The following is an 18,198-nucleotide window of genomic DNA, read 5'->3' on the forward strand; positions in this document are numbered from 1 at the left end:
GTTGAATGGCCTCGTTATCGGCCACGACCAAAACAACGAGAAAAAAGAAGTTGCGAGAAAGAGAGAAGGCGATGGTGCAGATAAATGTAATGCAGGAAGGTTCGACTCGTCGGCGAATGTCATAAGCGATTATCGTAAATCCATGCACGAGTCATCAATTATAAATCTTTCTTATTCGGATAATACTCCAAGCATCTTGCTTTCATAATTCGAAACGTTCGGTTTTTATAGTTCTTATGGTTCTCTTGCTATCAGCAAAAGATATTTTAATGATGGTTTGAGGAACTTGGGTGTAATCGATTTTTCTGTAACAAGATTCGCGGATTTATTATTTTCCTAATAACATCCACACACACCCACATTGCAGTATTCTGATTTTAATGTTATATCTTTAATTATGATTGAATCTATAAAATTTTGTTAAAATAATTTTGAATGATAAATAGACGTATAAAAAATTTGTCTATGTTTTTCAAAGCTTAATTTAAGCTAAAAAATAAATTACGATTGCACAAATATTTCGAATCACAGATATAAGATTTAAATTATAAATTTATTATCAATATTACAATATTTTATACATGTGATATATTTTTTATCACAATATTAGGCACTTATGTGAAGTACGATAACTATTTTAAAAAAATATACAAAAATAAATATGTAATTTTTTCATATTTTACGGTCGTTATGTAATTTAAAAGAGTGTACAGACACGTCAGTGTCACGGCGAGTTACCTACCACGAGTTGATCAAGTTTTGCATACGTAACGAAGTTTGATCGTTGCGCGAAGCGAAAACGCGGACAGGTGTTTTGGGTTATACAAGTATACAGATAACTCTTTATTACTTTCTTTGCGTACGGTACATAAATATTCGTCTGGTTACAGCACATTAGAGCCTACCTCCTATATCACATGTGGGAAAGCTGCAAAAATACAACTCGACTCGGCTACGTATAAAAGATTTACAATATTTCGCACGCTGTGTTTGCACACGCAAACATGACGGCGAAACGTGTCATAGGTTTTTCGTATATTTTTTTTTCTTCACAGAGCTGTACATACGTAACTTTACACGCGCTACGCGAGGTAGTGCTACGATGTTGGCTACCGATCAATATTAAAGACTAATCGATTATTATTCTACAAAACACGTTTTATTGATCTTCGACGTTGCTTAAGACAAATACTGCTTGCTACATTTTAAAAGTTCAAACTTTTAAACGTCTTTTAAACTATTGTTAATTACTAGTCACACTATATAAGTCTATCTAATGCGCACTATTGTTGAAATAAGCGAATAAAAAAATATCGTTTTAATTCGCAATTATTGTAAAATAATATATAATTTTCATTATATAATATACGATAACTCAACACATCAAAGGTAGCGTAAGGTAGAGTTTTATATATTTGACTTGTTAATTACTCTCACCTCTGATTTAAACTAACTTTCTTCGAAATATAGTCTTACATATCGTTTATTTTCTTTCTGTATAGAGAAGATAGAGTTTTACAAATATTCGGAAATTGAAAATAATTGTGTTGTTGGATGTAAAAAATTAATGCATTTTAACATTTAAAATTTTTAAGGCATTTTTGTATTTTTCTATTTTCTCTCTCTCTCTCTCTCTCTCTCTCTCTCTCTCTCTCTAATATTTATAAATATAAATGTTTTTCAGCACATTTATATTTTATGTCAAATACAGAAAAATATATTTTAATATTAATTTAAAACGTTATTATTAATATTTCAACAATTTTAACATATATTCAATTCGATTTAATTATCTTTTATTTTTTATTGAGTTTTTGTCATAAAAACACTGAATTTCTGAGGTTGTAATATTTATTCATGATAGTTTCTTACTTAATTTCAGTTTATTAAAAATTCGGATCATTAAAACTATCACTGATATCGCAACAAGTAAAAACATCAAGATCTTACGTTCTGCAAATATCTAAGTCTACTTACTGAGCTCTTCTGTCTAGCGACACAAATATTTGTACGGAGCCAGTAGAAAAGTCACACATGCACAAATTGATTTGAAGTACAGTAACTCGAAACTTTTCGTGTGTGTGTGTGTGTGTGTGTGTGTGTGTGTGTGTGTGTGTGTGTGTGTGTGTGTGTGTGTGTGTGTGAGAGAGAGAGAGAGAGAGAGAGAGAGAGAGAGAGAGAGAGAGAGAGAGAGCCGTCGGTGTTGAAGAGAGTTTTTGCCTTTTTTTTCCTGTTGATATTTGTCTCTGGAAAAGTGAAGGCTGAATCTTGTCGATGTTATTTTACGCGTTGGAATAGAACTGCAGAACCTCTTTTCTGGCAGCATTCGCGATAGGACTTCTGCACGGGTTAGGATCCCAATTAATCCCAGGGCAGCCCAATGATTCGAAACACTTCACGAGACGATTGTTATTGGCTGAACAACAGTGAACAACTGCCCAAACACACGCGCTAGGAGTCTGGGCGGGTGGTCTCGGAGTCGGTGGGGCAGGAAACCGTGGTACTTGTACGCCGTCGCGATGCGGATTGATTCCCTGGAAATAATTTTTTTTTATTTTACATCCTTTTAATTTTATTTTAATCATTAATTATGATAATAAAAATATCTAAATATTTATAACAACATAAAAAGAGAATATCTGTTCATGTCGTGCATAACGCAATTTGCAAGAATAATATTGTTTTGTTACATTTAGCACATATTTCTTCTTTTTTGTTATCTTTTTTAAAATTATATTGCAACTTTTGGAAACATAATCGCAAGAAAGCGCTAAAGAGAAAGATGGTAGCGGTGCTGCTCAACGTCCAATCAATTAAACGGAACAAAGCGGGGCAACCGGAGACGGAGGCTTTGTTGGGGTCGAAGGGGCACGAATCCGCCGCAACTTTCCCCGTAGTTTAATGAAGCGCGCTTTAGTTTGGTAGCGCGAGACAATCGGCGACCACGAGATCGGATTCGTCGGTGAATAAACCGCCAGTGGACAGCCGAATCGGATTTACGCGATCGGAGTGCGGTGAAGTGTTTTGACAGACAAATGGAGAACTCACCGTGAAATCGATCTCGTTGTCGAAGCCGCCCCTCGATATCACGGGCAACGTCGGCGAGGAGCCGCTAGGACGGACTATTATCCTTGCGTTCACCGGCAGGGAGTTTAGTCTGGCTAGTTCTTGTCGTTTCCACTGGTCGGCCTTCTTCTGTCTGTGCTCCCTCATTCTACAGCAGATGGAAATAGGGTCGTGTTTATCCGATGGTTCGAATAAGTAAATTCGCCTCGATGATACGCTTGGGATGTTTCCTTAATTAAAGTTGCACTGTTCACGGACTCTGATATATCGCACGGTTGTTGCTATTTAAAATTTTACGCAAGAAATATCTCAGATCGCACAGGCGAAATTTACTGTATTAAATCACAGGAAATGTGATAATATCTTTCCAGAAGTAATTAATACTAATATACAATGTAACACAAAATAAAAGACGAAACGTACAAGAAATCTACAACATTAATTTATATATATTTTTTAAATATACTATTTAATATATATATTTACATTATATTTACATTTGAAATATATATCTACGTTAGGCGATCTATAATTTGCATTAGAATACTTTTATAATTTTATATATTTTAATTATATATATTGTCATTCCTGAAACATTTTTTGAATTTATGGAATATTTGAATTTTATGGAATATAAAATTAAATTTTATCCCGAATTCTGTCGCGATTTCTCATAAACTCGTAGCCCAAAATAAATTTGTGAAATGGATAAGTACAGATTTGTGCTTATCAATTTCATTGTGGGGATACTACCTTGACAGTAATATTAGGCCCTAGCGATAAGGGAATACGAGTAAAATAGAAACAAACGAACAGAGACAAACGATAGTAGTAACGAACATGGATAGCTGTAAAGCGCGACTCAAATAAAGTTCGTTGGCGTCGCGCCAGGCGAAAACTTTATTTTTGCGAAACGCTGTGCCCCAAGGACCACTTACATACCTGCTCTCTTCCTGTTGTCGTCTCTCGGCTTCCAATCTTTGTCTCTCGCGCTCTGCCGCCGCCCGCCTGGCCTCCTCGGCTCGCATCAAATTACTACTCGGAATCGGCCGGCTATCTTGCCGCCTTCTGTGCTCCTCGAAAAGTCGAGGATCCTGGTAGATCGGCCTCGTGGCTTCCGGCTGTCTCGTCCTTCCAGCTTCGTTCCTGGATCGTTCCTTCAACATCTCCTCCCTTCTTCTCTCAGCCTGTATCCTCGCTACCTCCAGCCGCTTCCTGTCCTCCTCGTATCTCCTGGATTGCGCCCTCCTCGCCTCCTCTTCTCGTCTGGCCGCCTCTTTTCGCCGTTCCTCCCGTAATCGTCTTTCTTCCTCCTCCTCCTCCCTTTGTCGCCTGGCGAGTGCCTTCCGTCGCTCTTCCGCCTCGTACCTCAACCGCCTTTCCTCCTCTAACCTTCTCGCCGTCTCCTGCTGCCTTTGTCTGACTTCCTCCGGTGAGCTTCGCGGATCGATATACGTAGGCGCCGACGGTCCGTGGACTTTCCTCGCTCCTGGATCGGGATATCTGTCGCGACGCCTGGCTTCCTCGATCAGTCTCCGTTCCTCGAACCAGTTACGACCGGCCGCGGTCGATTGATTATCCCTCGATGACACGTTTACTGGCTGGTTTCTCCTGATGTAATCCTGTAATTTTCTCTCTTCTTCCTGTCTTTTACGCTGCTCCTCTAATACTCGTCGACGGTACTCCTCATCGTTTCTACTCGCATTCATCCGTGGATCTCTGTTCTCCTCGGGTCGATAGCGTCGTCTCTCTTCCGATCTTCGATCGACATTGATAGGTCGATTCCGCGCGACATATTCTCGCAGCTTCTGTTCCCGCTGTCTTTCTTCTTGTTGTCGTCTCTTTTCGTCTTGATCAGGCTGTCTGATATCGTTCGGATGACTGACTGGATGTTCCGCGCGCATTAAATTCGATGGTGGCTGCTCTCGCCTTCTTTCGTTTTCGTTTTCCTGCTCCCGCTTCTCTGACCATTCTCTACGACGGTCCTCTAGTCTCCTTCTATCTTCCTCGGAAAGATTTCTCATTGGATCTTCTTGACGCCTCCTTGCCTCTTCTTCTCTTTTTCTTTGCGCTTCCTGCTGCGATCTGTACTGTTCCTGTCTCCTTGCTTCTTCTTCTTCTAATCGTCTTCGTCGTTCTTCCTCCCGTCTCCTCATTTCTTCATCGTAAAGTCTTCGTCTTCTTTCTTCGTCACTTACAGGAGAGGTTCTAGAGTCTGATCTTCTCAAGTTTTCCTCCTGCCATTTGCTCTGCGGTCTTCTCATTTCTTCTTCTTGTAATCGTCGTCTTCGTTCTTCTTCCTCTCGCCTTCTTAATTCTTCCTCGTTTTTTCTAGCCATCTCATTGCGCGCTACTTCCTGTCTTTGTCGTTCTTCCATCTGTCGTCGTCGCGTCTCTTCGTTGTCTATGCGAGGTGTTGAAGCGTGATCTATCCTCTTACGATATTCCTCGTGTTGTCTCCTCCGCATCTCGTCTCTTCTCCTTTTTTCTTCCTCCTCCCATCTACTCGGCGTTCTTCGATTAGCCTGTTGCATTCGTCGTATATGTTCTTCCTCTTCTCTTCGTTTTTGTTCAAGTAGTTTCTCGTACTCTTGTCTAATACTATCGATGTCAGTATTTAATTCACGATGCTGGTCACGTCTGCTAGATATATCTTGATGATATCGGTTCTCGTGCTGCCTGCGACGTGCAGTCACGGTCTGCAACTCGTCGCTGGACACGACACCTTCATCCTCGCCGAAGCCCCAATCGATCGACCGTCTCGTGCGCTTCCGCTCGCTTTTGCCGTCTGGAAATCCCTCAGTATTTGCTTCGGCAAACCACAGCAACCGTCGACCATGACTCCTGCTGGCGCCATCATCATCGCCCAATGAAACGGTTTCTCGCTTCGGTTTGGTCTCCTCGTAATTTTTAATTTCGAGATCCGTCAGAGATCGCTTGGACAATTCCTTTTGGTCAGTTATGGCTCCGCTAGAATTCGTTGGAGTGGATCCACCCAAATCCCCTCGTACTGGTAACTTCTCCAGTCGCCTGAACTCGTCCAGATGGTCAGAATTAAGATGGCTCGCATCCATATCTCCCCTGTTCGGTTTGTTCCCTTTCGTGGTAGTCTCCAGTCTCTTGAGCTTGAGTAGCTCGTCCATCTCCTCATACTCTTCTTCGTCGTATGACAAAACGTCGTCGAGATCCAGGGATACCGGTGTCACGTCCAGCAATACGGACGGCGGTACCTCGCCCTTCTCCTTGTCGAGCGTATCTATCGATCTTTTTGCCTTGTGGGACGACGACGACGCTTCGAGACCCTCGCATCCAACCTGTAGCTCCGGCACGCCGCCGATGCCAAAGGCGTCTCTGTTGACCAAGGGAGTCTCGGTTAGTTGTTCTTCGAAAAAGTTTGATTGTCTCTGACTAATGTTCGCATTTGTCGTTGTCGGTTTGATTTCTGTTGTCTTTGTCTTTGAATTCAGATGGCCCGTCTTTTTTGGAGCTTTGCTTTTATTTCCCGAGGGTAAATTTGTGGAGGGCGTGGTTGCGGTCAGTAGAGTTTTCTCTTTGGATAGGTCTAACTTGTATATTTCCATCGACCCCGGACCTTGATCCTGGAACGTGTCGTCCGCCACAAAGGGGTCGTCCAAAAGGTTTGAAGGGGATACCACCGTCTCGCGCGAAAGCGTTTCCGGCATCTTGTAGCCGTAATCGACTTTGTCGGACGCGAATTCCGCGCCGACGATATTCGGCAACCGCCTTTGCCAGTCTGAAAAGGGGTAGATTCGCTTTGACGAGACAATGTCCTTCAAGAGACTTTCAAGCGAAAAATCTCGCTCGGTAAACTTGGCATTGCGAGATAGAGCTTCTGGAAAATGTAATCAGAAGATTTTTTTTTAATGAGAGATATCTCAAAAAATATACTTGCTTACTTTGAAATCATAAGTCTAATAGCTTTTTAACTTTAATTAACCATGCATTCAAAAATAATTATTTATAATTAATTTCATATATTTTTTTAAGTAATATTGGATCACTCGAAACGCACAATATCTTCGATTAAATCATAAAATTTTATATGTATATAAAGATTTTTTATAATATGAAATTTAATTTACATGATTTAATATAGAAATTATTTTTTATTGTTTCATTTGTTGCACAAATGTTGTGCAAAAAACAAATTATAAAAATTAAATTAATTGAGCAATATTACTTGAAACTCATTTATATGTATAAAAGTCAGAGAGAGAAATTTCCAAGCCGCGCAAATCTTTTTAATTTACATATATTTATACATATATCTTTAATATATGTAGGTTTTTAAACATGTGCGAATACTGCGAATATGTAATATTTTATGATGCAAAACTTTTCCGAGGTATATGCGAGACGAGTAATTGCAATGCTGGCAGTGCATAAAAAGTTATGAACTTCGCATCGGATTTGAGAAGTTCAAAATGATTTGACTCGATGTGTATCCAAACAAATTGCAACTTGGAATTAGATGCTATTTAGTACGACTTCTATCGCAAATTAGATATACTCAGAAAATTAATTCTAACTATTCTCGCATTAGCACGCAACTTGAAATGCCGGTTTAATTTAGATTTAATCTACGGACGTGATTCTTTAAAAGATATTTAATAACGGTTTTATACACGACTAAACTAATGTAGTTGCATACTATAGTGACGTAAGTAATGTTCGACGCCAATTTATTTCCCCGAAATTCTTGCGTGCCGTTATGATATAAAGACCAGCGTTTGCGTGTGTGTTACTCCAAAAATATAGATCTCCATTATTCCCCTAAATAATAGCTCTCGCTCTCAAGTTTCTTTCCATACTAACAATCATATAAAGAAAATTTAATAATCTTTATGTATTTTTGAATGTATTAAATTACGTATACATTTTTTTAATGTGTTGAATTTACTTTATTTATTTCATTATTAAAATATTCTATTTGCTTCTCTCTCTCTCTCTCTCTCTCTCTCTCTCTCTCTCTCTCTCTCTAAATATTTTTTAATTCTGAAAATTAATAAAGGACGTAATACCATGAAATTGCCATTGTACTGACAACATAATGTAATATAATTAATATAAATTTTCAGATTTTTTAACACATAAAATATGCAAGTAGAAATATATATTCCGAGTATTATCTTTAATCAAGCGCGATAGGGGGAAATGAAAATAACTACATTTATTGAATGCATGCTGAAAATTCGAGCTTTTAAGCCGTGAGCAGTATTCATTCGATATTAGAATTGCACGAAGACGTCGACCAAGGAAACCTTGATTAATCAGAAAGTCGGAGCGAACGGATTTCTACTGGTTAGACCGAACGACGCGTTTTATCGCGTCGCGTTTATTCCGGCTCCATTAGACGGCGCGACAGAATTAAATCGCTGATGTAATTAAAGCCAATTGAAATAGAGCAATATATATATGTACTTAGCAAATATATATAAAATATATACATTTATTATACATTTAGTTATATATAAAATATATTATAACTAAATGTATAATAAATAATGTAAATAATAAAATATTGAAAATATATATTTCTATTCAACATTCGCAGGAGAGGAAGAGAAGCAAGTAGATTATTTCTGTAAAATAATATTAACATTTAGAAATATAAGCCATAATATTATTATATCTTTTCCATATATTTGATCATATATAAGGGGAAGAAAAGAAATCAGAAAGATTTATACTAAGCTTTTTCTGATATATAAATGACAATCTCATATTCGACATCAGCCCTTGAATTGACAGCGGGACACAGTATGGGTGCTTTATTTTGTACAGTTTGACATAGTGTTGTAGAATCTGACATACCCTCCGCAGAGATCGACCTTCGCGAGCCGATCCAAAGGTCGAGCGGTTGATCCTCGGCCGGATCGTGATCCCTCCAGTCTCTAGCATAGTCTCGTCGAATCCCAGCGTGTCGGCGTGGAGGCGCGGGGGAGTATTGATCGTGAGAGAGGCGGAGGGTGACTGCTCCTCCTATCAGAACCGCCACCGTCAGCCAGACCGTGGCCAGAGCCACTGTCACCCGTGGTTGCATCCTCCTGCAATCAAACGGGTGCTCCCTCGTTATTCCATCTTCCATCTTAGGTGAGCTCTCTCTTTACTGCGTTCTGACTTACTTCACTTAAACGTTACGGTAGAATCCCTAATCTCTTAATCTTTTAATACGTCTGAGTTCCTCACGTTTTTTTATTCCAATTCTTAAGGTTCTTTGATGTAAAATTTATAATGGTCAGAGAAGAACCAATGAGCGTCAAAGCACGGTTTTATATTACTATTTACAGTAGTTATAATATATTAGCTATACAATAAAAGCACAAGTAGATACTGATATTTTAATATAATAAAAATAAATAGTTCTTTATGTGCATCATATAAATTACCTTTTGGAAAACCGATTTTCTTTGTAAGTTGTAATTTAAAACGAATTTCAAAGACTTACCTATATATCTATATATCTATCATTCAAACGCAAACATGCAAACCAACACGCTCCAAGCAGTACCACTCTTAGAATATACCGCGAAGAATAACGTATTCACTGTAACAACCATCTAACACGCGAATCTTATTTCCAAAAGGGAAAGCAAGCTTGGCTCTTTCTGACTTTGAATCTCAGACAACCCTCTCTCTCGTCACCCCGTCCGCCGAGTTACTCCGGCATCCTTCAAAGGACCGATCCGTCGCTTTGCCGAGAAAGATGAAAGCAGGCACGAGACAGCCTGTCTGTCTACCGCTCTCGAACTACACTCGAACTAGCCCTCTCCTCTCTTTGATTTCTCGATCTAGCTCTTCCTACACACGAATCTGCCGCTACTTTGCGAGCGACACTTGGAGCGCGCCTCTCTCAGCGAAGCGAGAAAACGAACGAGAGAGACGGGGAGATAGAGAAAGGTCGATATCAACGGCGAATCGAGTGATCTTGACACACTGCCCGCGTCAGGCCAAAGTGGCTAAACTTAATACCGTGGCGAAGGAGAAGGCGAGGAAGGCCGTTTGTAGAATCAACTCTCGTGTGTGCATGACGCGCCAATTGACTTCCGCCAACTGACGTCACGTTTCTCTCTCTATTTCTCTCTTCCTCTCTCTTTCCTTTCGTAGACCCGTCAACCGAGTTGACCGAAGGACCACGGGTAATTTCGACTAAACGTCATTGGGGCGATTTTCTTCGTTTCTCGACACGCGAGATGTCACGCGAGGATCAATCGCAGGGTTTTAAGGTGTTCAGAGAAGACACGTATTAATCATCGTTTATGATTTTGATGTTTTGAATGATGTGCAGAAAGTACGAGCGTAAAGTAAATTGTGATTAGAATGGGGAGTTATTCAAACTTTTGATATTCTACTGATAATTACGTGATATACTGAGAGTGATCTAGCTTTCATATCTATAACGAAACTTAAAGAAGAGTCATAGATAACTAAATTAATTATATTATTAATTATTTTGATTTATAGAAAACTATTGGAGAAAATTAAAAAGAAATTCTATTCTCACTTTAGTGGTATTAATTTTTCTAAAAAGTTTTTTATAGCCACAAATGTAATGAGAGATTATAATGAGCGGTTTAGATTTTGTCATTGCAGTCAGTAGATCAGCGCGAGTTATTCTTAGCCACTTATTTAGCGTCCAAAGGAAGCGCGGTTGATCGGACGCTCTAGCAGACTCGATATATTCATATCATTATGAAGTCAATTAGAGCAATCACTTTTCTTTTCTTCTATTCGACGGATCTTACGCCACGATTTACTACTAAAATAACTATATTTTTTTTCAATTATGCGTTCTAAATCGCGATGCCGTTACATTGATCCATAAAAGAAATGCAGCAATGCTTTTTTTGTGGATATTTCCTATCTTCGCGATGTAGCGATTAAGTCAACTTGAGTGAGAGGAATGTGATTTTAAGCAAGAATGCGTGATACATTCTCGAGCACGTAAACGAGAAAATATCCCGGTGAATGAGGATTTATTAGTCGCCGCAAGCGAATACATGCGATTTAACGACGGAACGCATTATATATTTGCGGCGATGCAGCGAAATATAATCGTAATATATTACACAGTACGATACATTATAGTTTTTCTCGATAACGGCGTAACAAGAATAATAATCCGTTGACAATCGGCAAATGTATAATTACGGGGGAATACATATTGGAAGACATTATTGCAAGCTATAATAGAGCCGAGAATTATGTCCATATCACAAGTATCTCTAATTACTGGTCATTACAATATAATGCTCGATTGTGCAAGTAGAAGAGTGATTAATTAGTAATGGACCGCGCCTGTAATTAAATAGTCGCAAACTCATGTTCCGGGCGAAACTCTACCTTGTAAACTACAATTACGTTTAGCACGAAACGAGATACATGTTGCAGTTCTGCCAAAGTACTTCATTCGCTTGCATACATATTCATGCCTACCGATACCGATTTATCTTTGCCTTACTGCAGAATCCAAACAAATATCTTTATAACATTGCAAGACAAGTATTGCATTCAAAAGTATTGGTAAGACATTTTTACCCAATGTTTTATTTGATATTGTTAAATAAGGGAACGACGAGGACATTATATATTTCACGGATTGTTTGTGAATGCTACAAATTATTTCGTTATGTTTTACTAAGGCCAAATAATTAATACCTTGATATGAAGATAGAGCATTTGAAATTATTATACCTACAAATCTGTGTGTCACAGAGGGTCACATTTAGCGCTAAATATAGGACATAAATATGTATTGAAGCAGTAATTTATTCCTCCGAGAAAATAGGCTTGCCATATTCTTACGCGGATCTTCAATTATGAGGATGCTCGCGGCGTCGCGCGGACTTAATTGCACTAATTTTCCTAGACAAGGCAGATTAAACTTCTGTCAATAGTCCGCGCAGTTTCATTTCTCTTTTCCCTTATCTAATTCTGTATCTATCTCACTGTATCTTTTCAATTCATCTTGCATACCTGGGGCAATGGCGACGACTGGAGTAAACTTTCCTTATTTCAGATCTTACTCTAAGCGTAGAAAATCGCTATATCATCTCTCTTATTGTAAATGTGGTCATGATAAGTCGGGATACGATCCTGAAAACGGACACGTGCGAAAAATATTTTCAACGAATGTCGCGTTAATCTTCCACGGATATATTCGTAATTAACTTAATGAGATGTAAAAATGCAAAATGAATGCAAATATCTAGGATATTTTTTGTGCTCTTACGAATCGTCTTTTGCTACCTTATGTCTTCTTGTTTGTACTACCTTGTAATATGGAAATGAACTGCATTGTGTACCTCCTTTCAGCATTATTTTATCTACGTCCTTTTCATTTCATTATATTAATAATTGTACATAGAGTGTACAATTATTAATATAACTCGGAAACTACTTTTTTTCTCAATTTTTTAAAATAAAAATCGAAAGATCAATAAATTCAGCGATCGATATTTAATAATTATCCATTTTCTATTGCTCATAACTTAAAAATTTCCCTTTCAACACTTTTATTAATAAAAAATTAACTTTATATTGATATATATAGAAAAGCTTACAGAAATATCTATATAATATATATAAATAGTTACTGCTAAATTCCTATTGAAGACTCTACCGAAGAATGAAATTCTGAATGGATTTTGAATATTCTACAATCTATGAATGAAATTATTCATTATACACTTAGATATTCTGCATTCTTGTCGAAATAACACTTGTATCGAAAACCTCAGAACTCCTATCGAATTGTCGATTTTTAATGCTGATTTCGCCGAATCCTGAACAGTTTGTACGAAGCGCGGTCCAGAAACTGTCGGAAAAACGGTCGTCCGGGGATTTGGGCGAGTTCTCGCAAACGAGACAAGTGCGGCACAGTTTATTATGCGGCACGCGAAATCGGATTAGGATCACGTTCGACGCGAGTGCATGTGTATCGTGATCGCCGATAATAACGCGGCGCAGCATAGCAGGTAGAGCACTAAAACAGCCGTTAAAAACGACTTGCTCGCTGTATAGTATATGCGTACACGCTCTCGTCTGCGCTATCGATCGCGCCGCTTTCGGCCTGATTTTTTGCAGATAACGTATTGAAATATTGAAGCTTTACGCGGGTCTTTTATATACGCACGTTGTGCGAATGCGTTATACATTCAAATGCAATTTTTTTGTTTATTAAATTCGACTCACGTGTACCTTTATCACGCACGATGATAAATTTTCTCGCCGCGAACGATTGAGCGTCGAAACTTTAATGGCGGTCGTTATGTTTCCCGCTACGAGAAAGATGCATAATGTATCGAAACCCAGCATTAACGTTACATTATATTGCGTATAGAATGACTCGGTATCGCGGAATATTTTAAGGACTGAATACATGAAGCTGGAGTGTATCTTTCCGGAGTAGAATTTTTGTGAAAAAAGCAGAATTATGGAATTATTTGGCTCTATTACTTGTACAATTCTTCATCTAGAAAAATTTTTAGCTACTAAAATTTAATATTCATTACCATTGTTATATTAACAATAAGATTTCTATAGTAGCAGCGCGACAATCAGAGGTCTTCGACACTCTCTTAATCGGGGGGGGGGGGGGGCTTTTCCTCGGCGGAATCAAGAAAAGTGGTATTAGCATATTAAAGTGTGCCGCGCTGTATCGGAGCGTTGCTGGTCAGAAGGTTAATTGCGGCTTAATAGGCGGCCCGCTTTTCTGCCATTACCACCGTTATTCAACGTTACAACGCGCGAATTCCTTAATGCAGAACGCGAGATGTTGCGCGAAGATTTATTTCCGTAAGCGGCTCACGTACAAATGCATAAATAACATCGATGCGCGCGTTGTAAAACGGGGCACGGAATGTCTTTTTCTCTTTCATCGTTTCGCGTCGGGCAACACGTTGATATCTCCGCTGTGAACTCGTGCTGTCCTTGCAATTGAAATATACAATTGACGATGCTACATGAAAATAAAAAAGAAAGAAGATAAAAATCTTGGGCGAGCGTGATACTCTAGAGAACATCAGCGTTGTTAAAATTACAAAATTTGTGATGGAGTTTTGACCTGTACGTGTAGCGCGCACATAAAAATTCACAAATAGCACGGGTTGTTCCGAAATATGTATACCGATGGTGTAGCAAATATTCCGAAAGAAATTTGCATTTTTCCTTCCCTGGGGAAAATTTAATCCGCGGTTTATTGTATAGATCGCTGAAAGCGCCTTCTTTTTCTCTTTCGTTTTCTTGCATTCTTGAGCGTTTAAATACTCCGGCAGTACTCTCTTAGGGACGAATATTTTTTAAATACGTAATATCGTAGATTTTTAGATCTTTACTACAGCTTTCTTCCTGGCAAGAACTTCTTTTACTGTAACTCTGATAATTTCTTGTTATAGTTATATTGGAGTCAGGAGACCGTTTTACCATGTAACTTCGCCATGTAACGAGGCGATTATCCACAAAGCAATAATCGTTAGCGACTTTAGTTTGTTATTACATCGCATAACGCCATAATTGGACGACGTTGGCAACTTACGAATAACTCGATTGAAATAACGGATATACTTTCGTAATTACCAGGCACCTTCATTCCGACGCTAATCCATTTCCTCTGCATCTAGCAGTCCGGAAATGCCAATTGCAAATTATTTCCTGACCTAAGCGCCTCCTCCGTGTTCTGATTTACGGATGCAAGTCGCATGTTAATCTTTTTCATGTACTAAAAATTTATAAGAAGTATTTTTTTAAAGACGAGAGAAAAAATATGTAATAATTTCGTGATAATATTTTCCATGTTTAACTAGAGAACATCTATTTGGATTTTTTCTGTTGAAAAAAAACTACGCGATAATATTTTCAGTGATTTATCGAACCACTGGACTCATACAGACTACATTGCGTATTGCTACCGATCGATTAGCGTTTGCGTTAATTAAGGGCGAACGATAATCAAGCAAAAAGTGTCGCCTAATTAACGTGAGCGCCCGCATTGCTGCTGATCAGCGGGCTCACCACTGAATACTTATTAATGTCGGGTGATTTGTATCGGATGTGCTAACGAGAGCACTAAAAAGAATAATGATCCCATTTGTCTAATAATGTAATTGTAAAAGTCGCTAGGCAAATAAAGAGTCGCGTTCCATCGTCAATTCCCTTTACGTTCCGAGATGTTATCCAGTCCGCCACTTTGTCAAATTAACCTTAATTTGAATCTCTTCTTTCATCATCGAAAGGAAAGATCAAGAGGGGATATGAAAAGATGTGAGTTTCTTAAATTATTAATAATAGTGACGTTTTAGATATTAAGATAAGACTATATATTGTAGAATATTGGAATTTTTTACAAGCAATAGATATTGAAATATATCAAAATTGCAAATATATATAGAAATCATTTAATTCGCAAAAAATGAAGTAAGAAGCATAGGTGGTAGATTCTTTTAGTTTACGTAGTGTCTACAAAATATGACTTTATTTCGCTGAAAAGTCGATAATTGGAAAACGAATTACATAAGTGCCGAGAAAGTGTTTCGTTGCTTCTTTTCATTTTCGTCGAAAATTTTATTATTCATTATTGCTTTTTCCACACCTCTTGTGGGAAAAGGTGAGAAAACAATTTCGAAGATTGTCCTTACAACACGTGATAACGCGACCGTCTAAAATCACAATGACTTGTATTAGCTTGAACATTGATGATAAACCGATGCAACTGACTCTCTGTTGGAAAATCTTCATTACTCTTGCTCTCAAACGGCCATTCCGCTTTGCGGACGACGCCTTAATTCTAGATAAACTATCAGCAAATTGCACAGAAAATAGAAGAGATGCATCGAGAGAGAAAGAGAGAGGGAAAGATTGGGAAAGAGATAGTTTTATTGTACCCCGGGGTATGAGGGTATGGGGGGATGGGGGGCAATCTGGATACGCCTGATGAGATTCTATTCTTATCCCGCAGGAAGTTATATTAAACGTCAATAGTGCTTCTATCATTAGGGCTATTATTCTCTTAAGCATTATATATTACGACAGATTTGCACATTATAATCTTCTCGGGCAGGTCGGTTTATGACACCACTCATTAAAATTTCTCGTATTCTTTCCAGGTAATAATTACTTTTCTTTTATACAATAATTACTTCTTTATATTACTCACGTTATCTTTCAATCTTTTTATCTTCTTCGAGTATTAATTAAAATATTCTCTCTTTCTCTCTCTCTCTCTCTCTCTCTCTCTCTCTCTCTCTCTCTCTCTCTCTCACTTTCGTTCAGTCACATCTCACCACAATAGATGATTTGGATTTGTATGCAACTTACAATTATAATTAAGCAACATGAACGAGTTTTTTAATAGTTGAATAATTAAGAACTCGGCATACTTTTTCAATAAGTATTATAACGATATTAACCGCGTACGAATTTCGAATACGATTTAAAAACATATCAGAAAATCGTATAAGAATAGACGGGCTCAGATTAACAGATTCTCTGAAAGGCAATTCTGGAGTTAAATCGTATTTTACGATACGATTCAAAAGGTACGATGAAATGTAGAGCAAAGGTCACGCGTGGCTGATGCGAGCCTTGCAGCCGCAGCCACGGGCAGAAATTTACAGCGTGATTATAAATTAACAGAACATTAGTATCGGGAGCTGGCAGGCAGACGCGTTACCTCCCCGAGTCGAGTGTCGGGCGGCGTTATCACGTTAGTTGCGAGCGAGCGAGCAAAATAATTAGAGCGGCCCGGTATATAAGCGGTACGTAGAGCCTATTTCGAACTAACCGGATAACCCTCGCGGGCATTAATCGCCGTCGTCGCTGACGTCGCCGGTGGATGTCGGCCCTTGAAATTCGACGTGTTACGACGAAATCCAGTGACTTGCGACTTCTTCGACGTGGCGCCTCGGCCTTAATCCTTTTTCTTGTCTCTGCCCGACTCGAGAGATAGAATCGTCAATAAATGTTAGGCTTGTGTTGCAATATTCACGTTCAACCTTAAACTTGACCACTATAACACGTGTGTGTGTGTACTTTCCTTCTTCACTCTGAAGAATTTTATTTTGATGCGTTCACTTTATACTGTTTTAATGAGTAGCAGACTTTCAAAAGTATAAAGTATATAGAGATGTGTAAATATTCATTTTATATTTATATATTTCTATTTACGTCATAAATTTTATTCATCTTTTTATAAGCTAATTTACATACTTAAAAACGCAGAATATATTATGAGACAAAAAAGTATTTTGACGTATCTCAGATTTGATCAACAAGAGAAAAATGACGTTTCAGCTTTAGTCTGATAATTTTTATTTCTTTTTTAAATGCAGATCCTAATTTACAAATTCTTAAGTATAATTTTATGTGAGATTATATTATTTTTATTTATCAGCATTGATCTTCCGTAAGTTGTATAAAAGTGATTTCTTATACAAATCACATCTATATATATACGAAAGCGTGACTAATCATGTAAGGACGATAAAGACAATTACGCACAGTGCACGGCAATTACATTTTTACCACATAATCTTTATCATGCTTTTAAAAACTTCCCATTAGGTAGAAAGTATCGTTTGTTTTCTAAGCACTGTTATGTTTCTCGTGACGAAGCAAGGTGCGCCGCTCTATGTTCGCTATCAATGGCTAATTGCTTTAATCACTAATTACTTCAATGCGCGATAAGGTTGGATACTCTTCGTCGTCGCAGACCGGTGCATCGAATTAGAACGCGCAGTTAAGTGCCTCGATCAATTGTATATATATACATATATGTATAATGTGTCTATATATATCGTTGCTTAAAATAAAATACACGAGTTATTAACGCCAAGGTGAAATATTAAAAAACATCACTGATATACATTGTTAAATGCACTCATAGTAGCAAAATAAATATTTACCGCTGGCATTTGCTTATAGATATAATTACAATTATTGTGGAAAATAAATAAATTTAATTGTTAAACATAAATAAATTATATTATTGAACTTTTTGATGCAATAATAAACCCAATCAAATGTAAAATTAATAATTGAAATATGGGGAATTAATGGAGAAAAATAAAATATATTGAAAATAAAATTTACCTTTTTGCTTATTGGTAACTTTTC

At 37.9% G+C, this 18,198-nt stretch overlaps 2 protein-coding genes across 6 annotated transcripts in view; one reads left to right on the forward strand and one right to left on the reverse strand.

The window, feature by feature from the left end:
* LOC139808264 (uncharacterized) overlaps positions 1-18,198 on the forward strand; it is an 87,346-nt gene that overhangs the window by 13,987 nt on the left and 55,161 nt on the right. The gene's annotated exons all lie outside the window — the stretch shown is intronic.
* The window catches only part of LOC139808278 (uncharacterized), a 40,680-nt gene continuing 23,312 nt past the window's right edge, over positions 831-18,198 (reverse strand). For 3 of the 4 annotated variants that reach the window (XM_071770100.1, XM_071770109.1, XM_071770091.1), the window contains 4 exons: positions 8,902-9,134; positions 4,009-6,919; positions 3,049-3,214; positions 831-2,534 (listed from right to left, as the gene is read on the reverse strand). In XM_071770100.1, the coding sequence (XP_071626201.1) occupies positions 2,283-2,534; positions 3,049-3,214; positions 4,009-6,919; positions 8,902-9,130 (3,558 nt within the window). In that variant the 5' untranslated portion in view covers positions 9,131-9,134 and the 3' untranslated portion in view covers positions 831-2,282. Of the gene's footprint in view, positions 2,535-3,048; positions 3,215-4,008; positions 6,920-8,901; positions 9,135-16,867; positions 16,903-18,198 lie in introns of those variants that run through there. The other variant, XM_071770083.1, reaches the window with a different exon arrangement.

This window comes from Temnothorax longispinosus, chromosome 1 (genome assembly GCF_030848805.1).
Source record: "Temnothorax longispinosus isolate EJ_2023e chromosome 1, Tlon_JGU_v1, whole genome shotgun sequence".
Classification (NCBI taxonomy): Eukaryota; Metazoa; Arthropoda; class Insecta; order Hymenoptera; family Formicidae; genus Temnothorax; species Temnothorax longispinosus.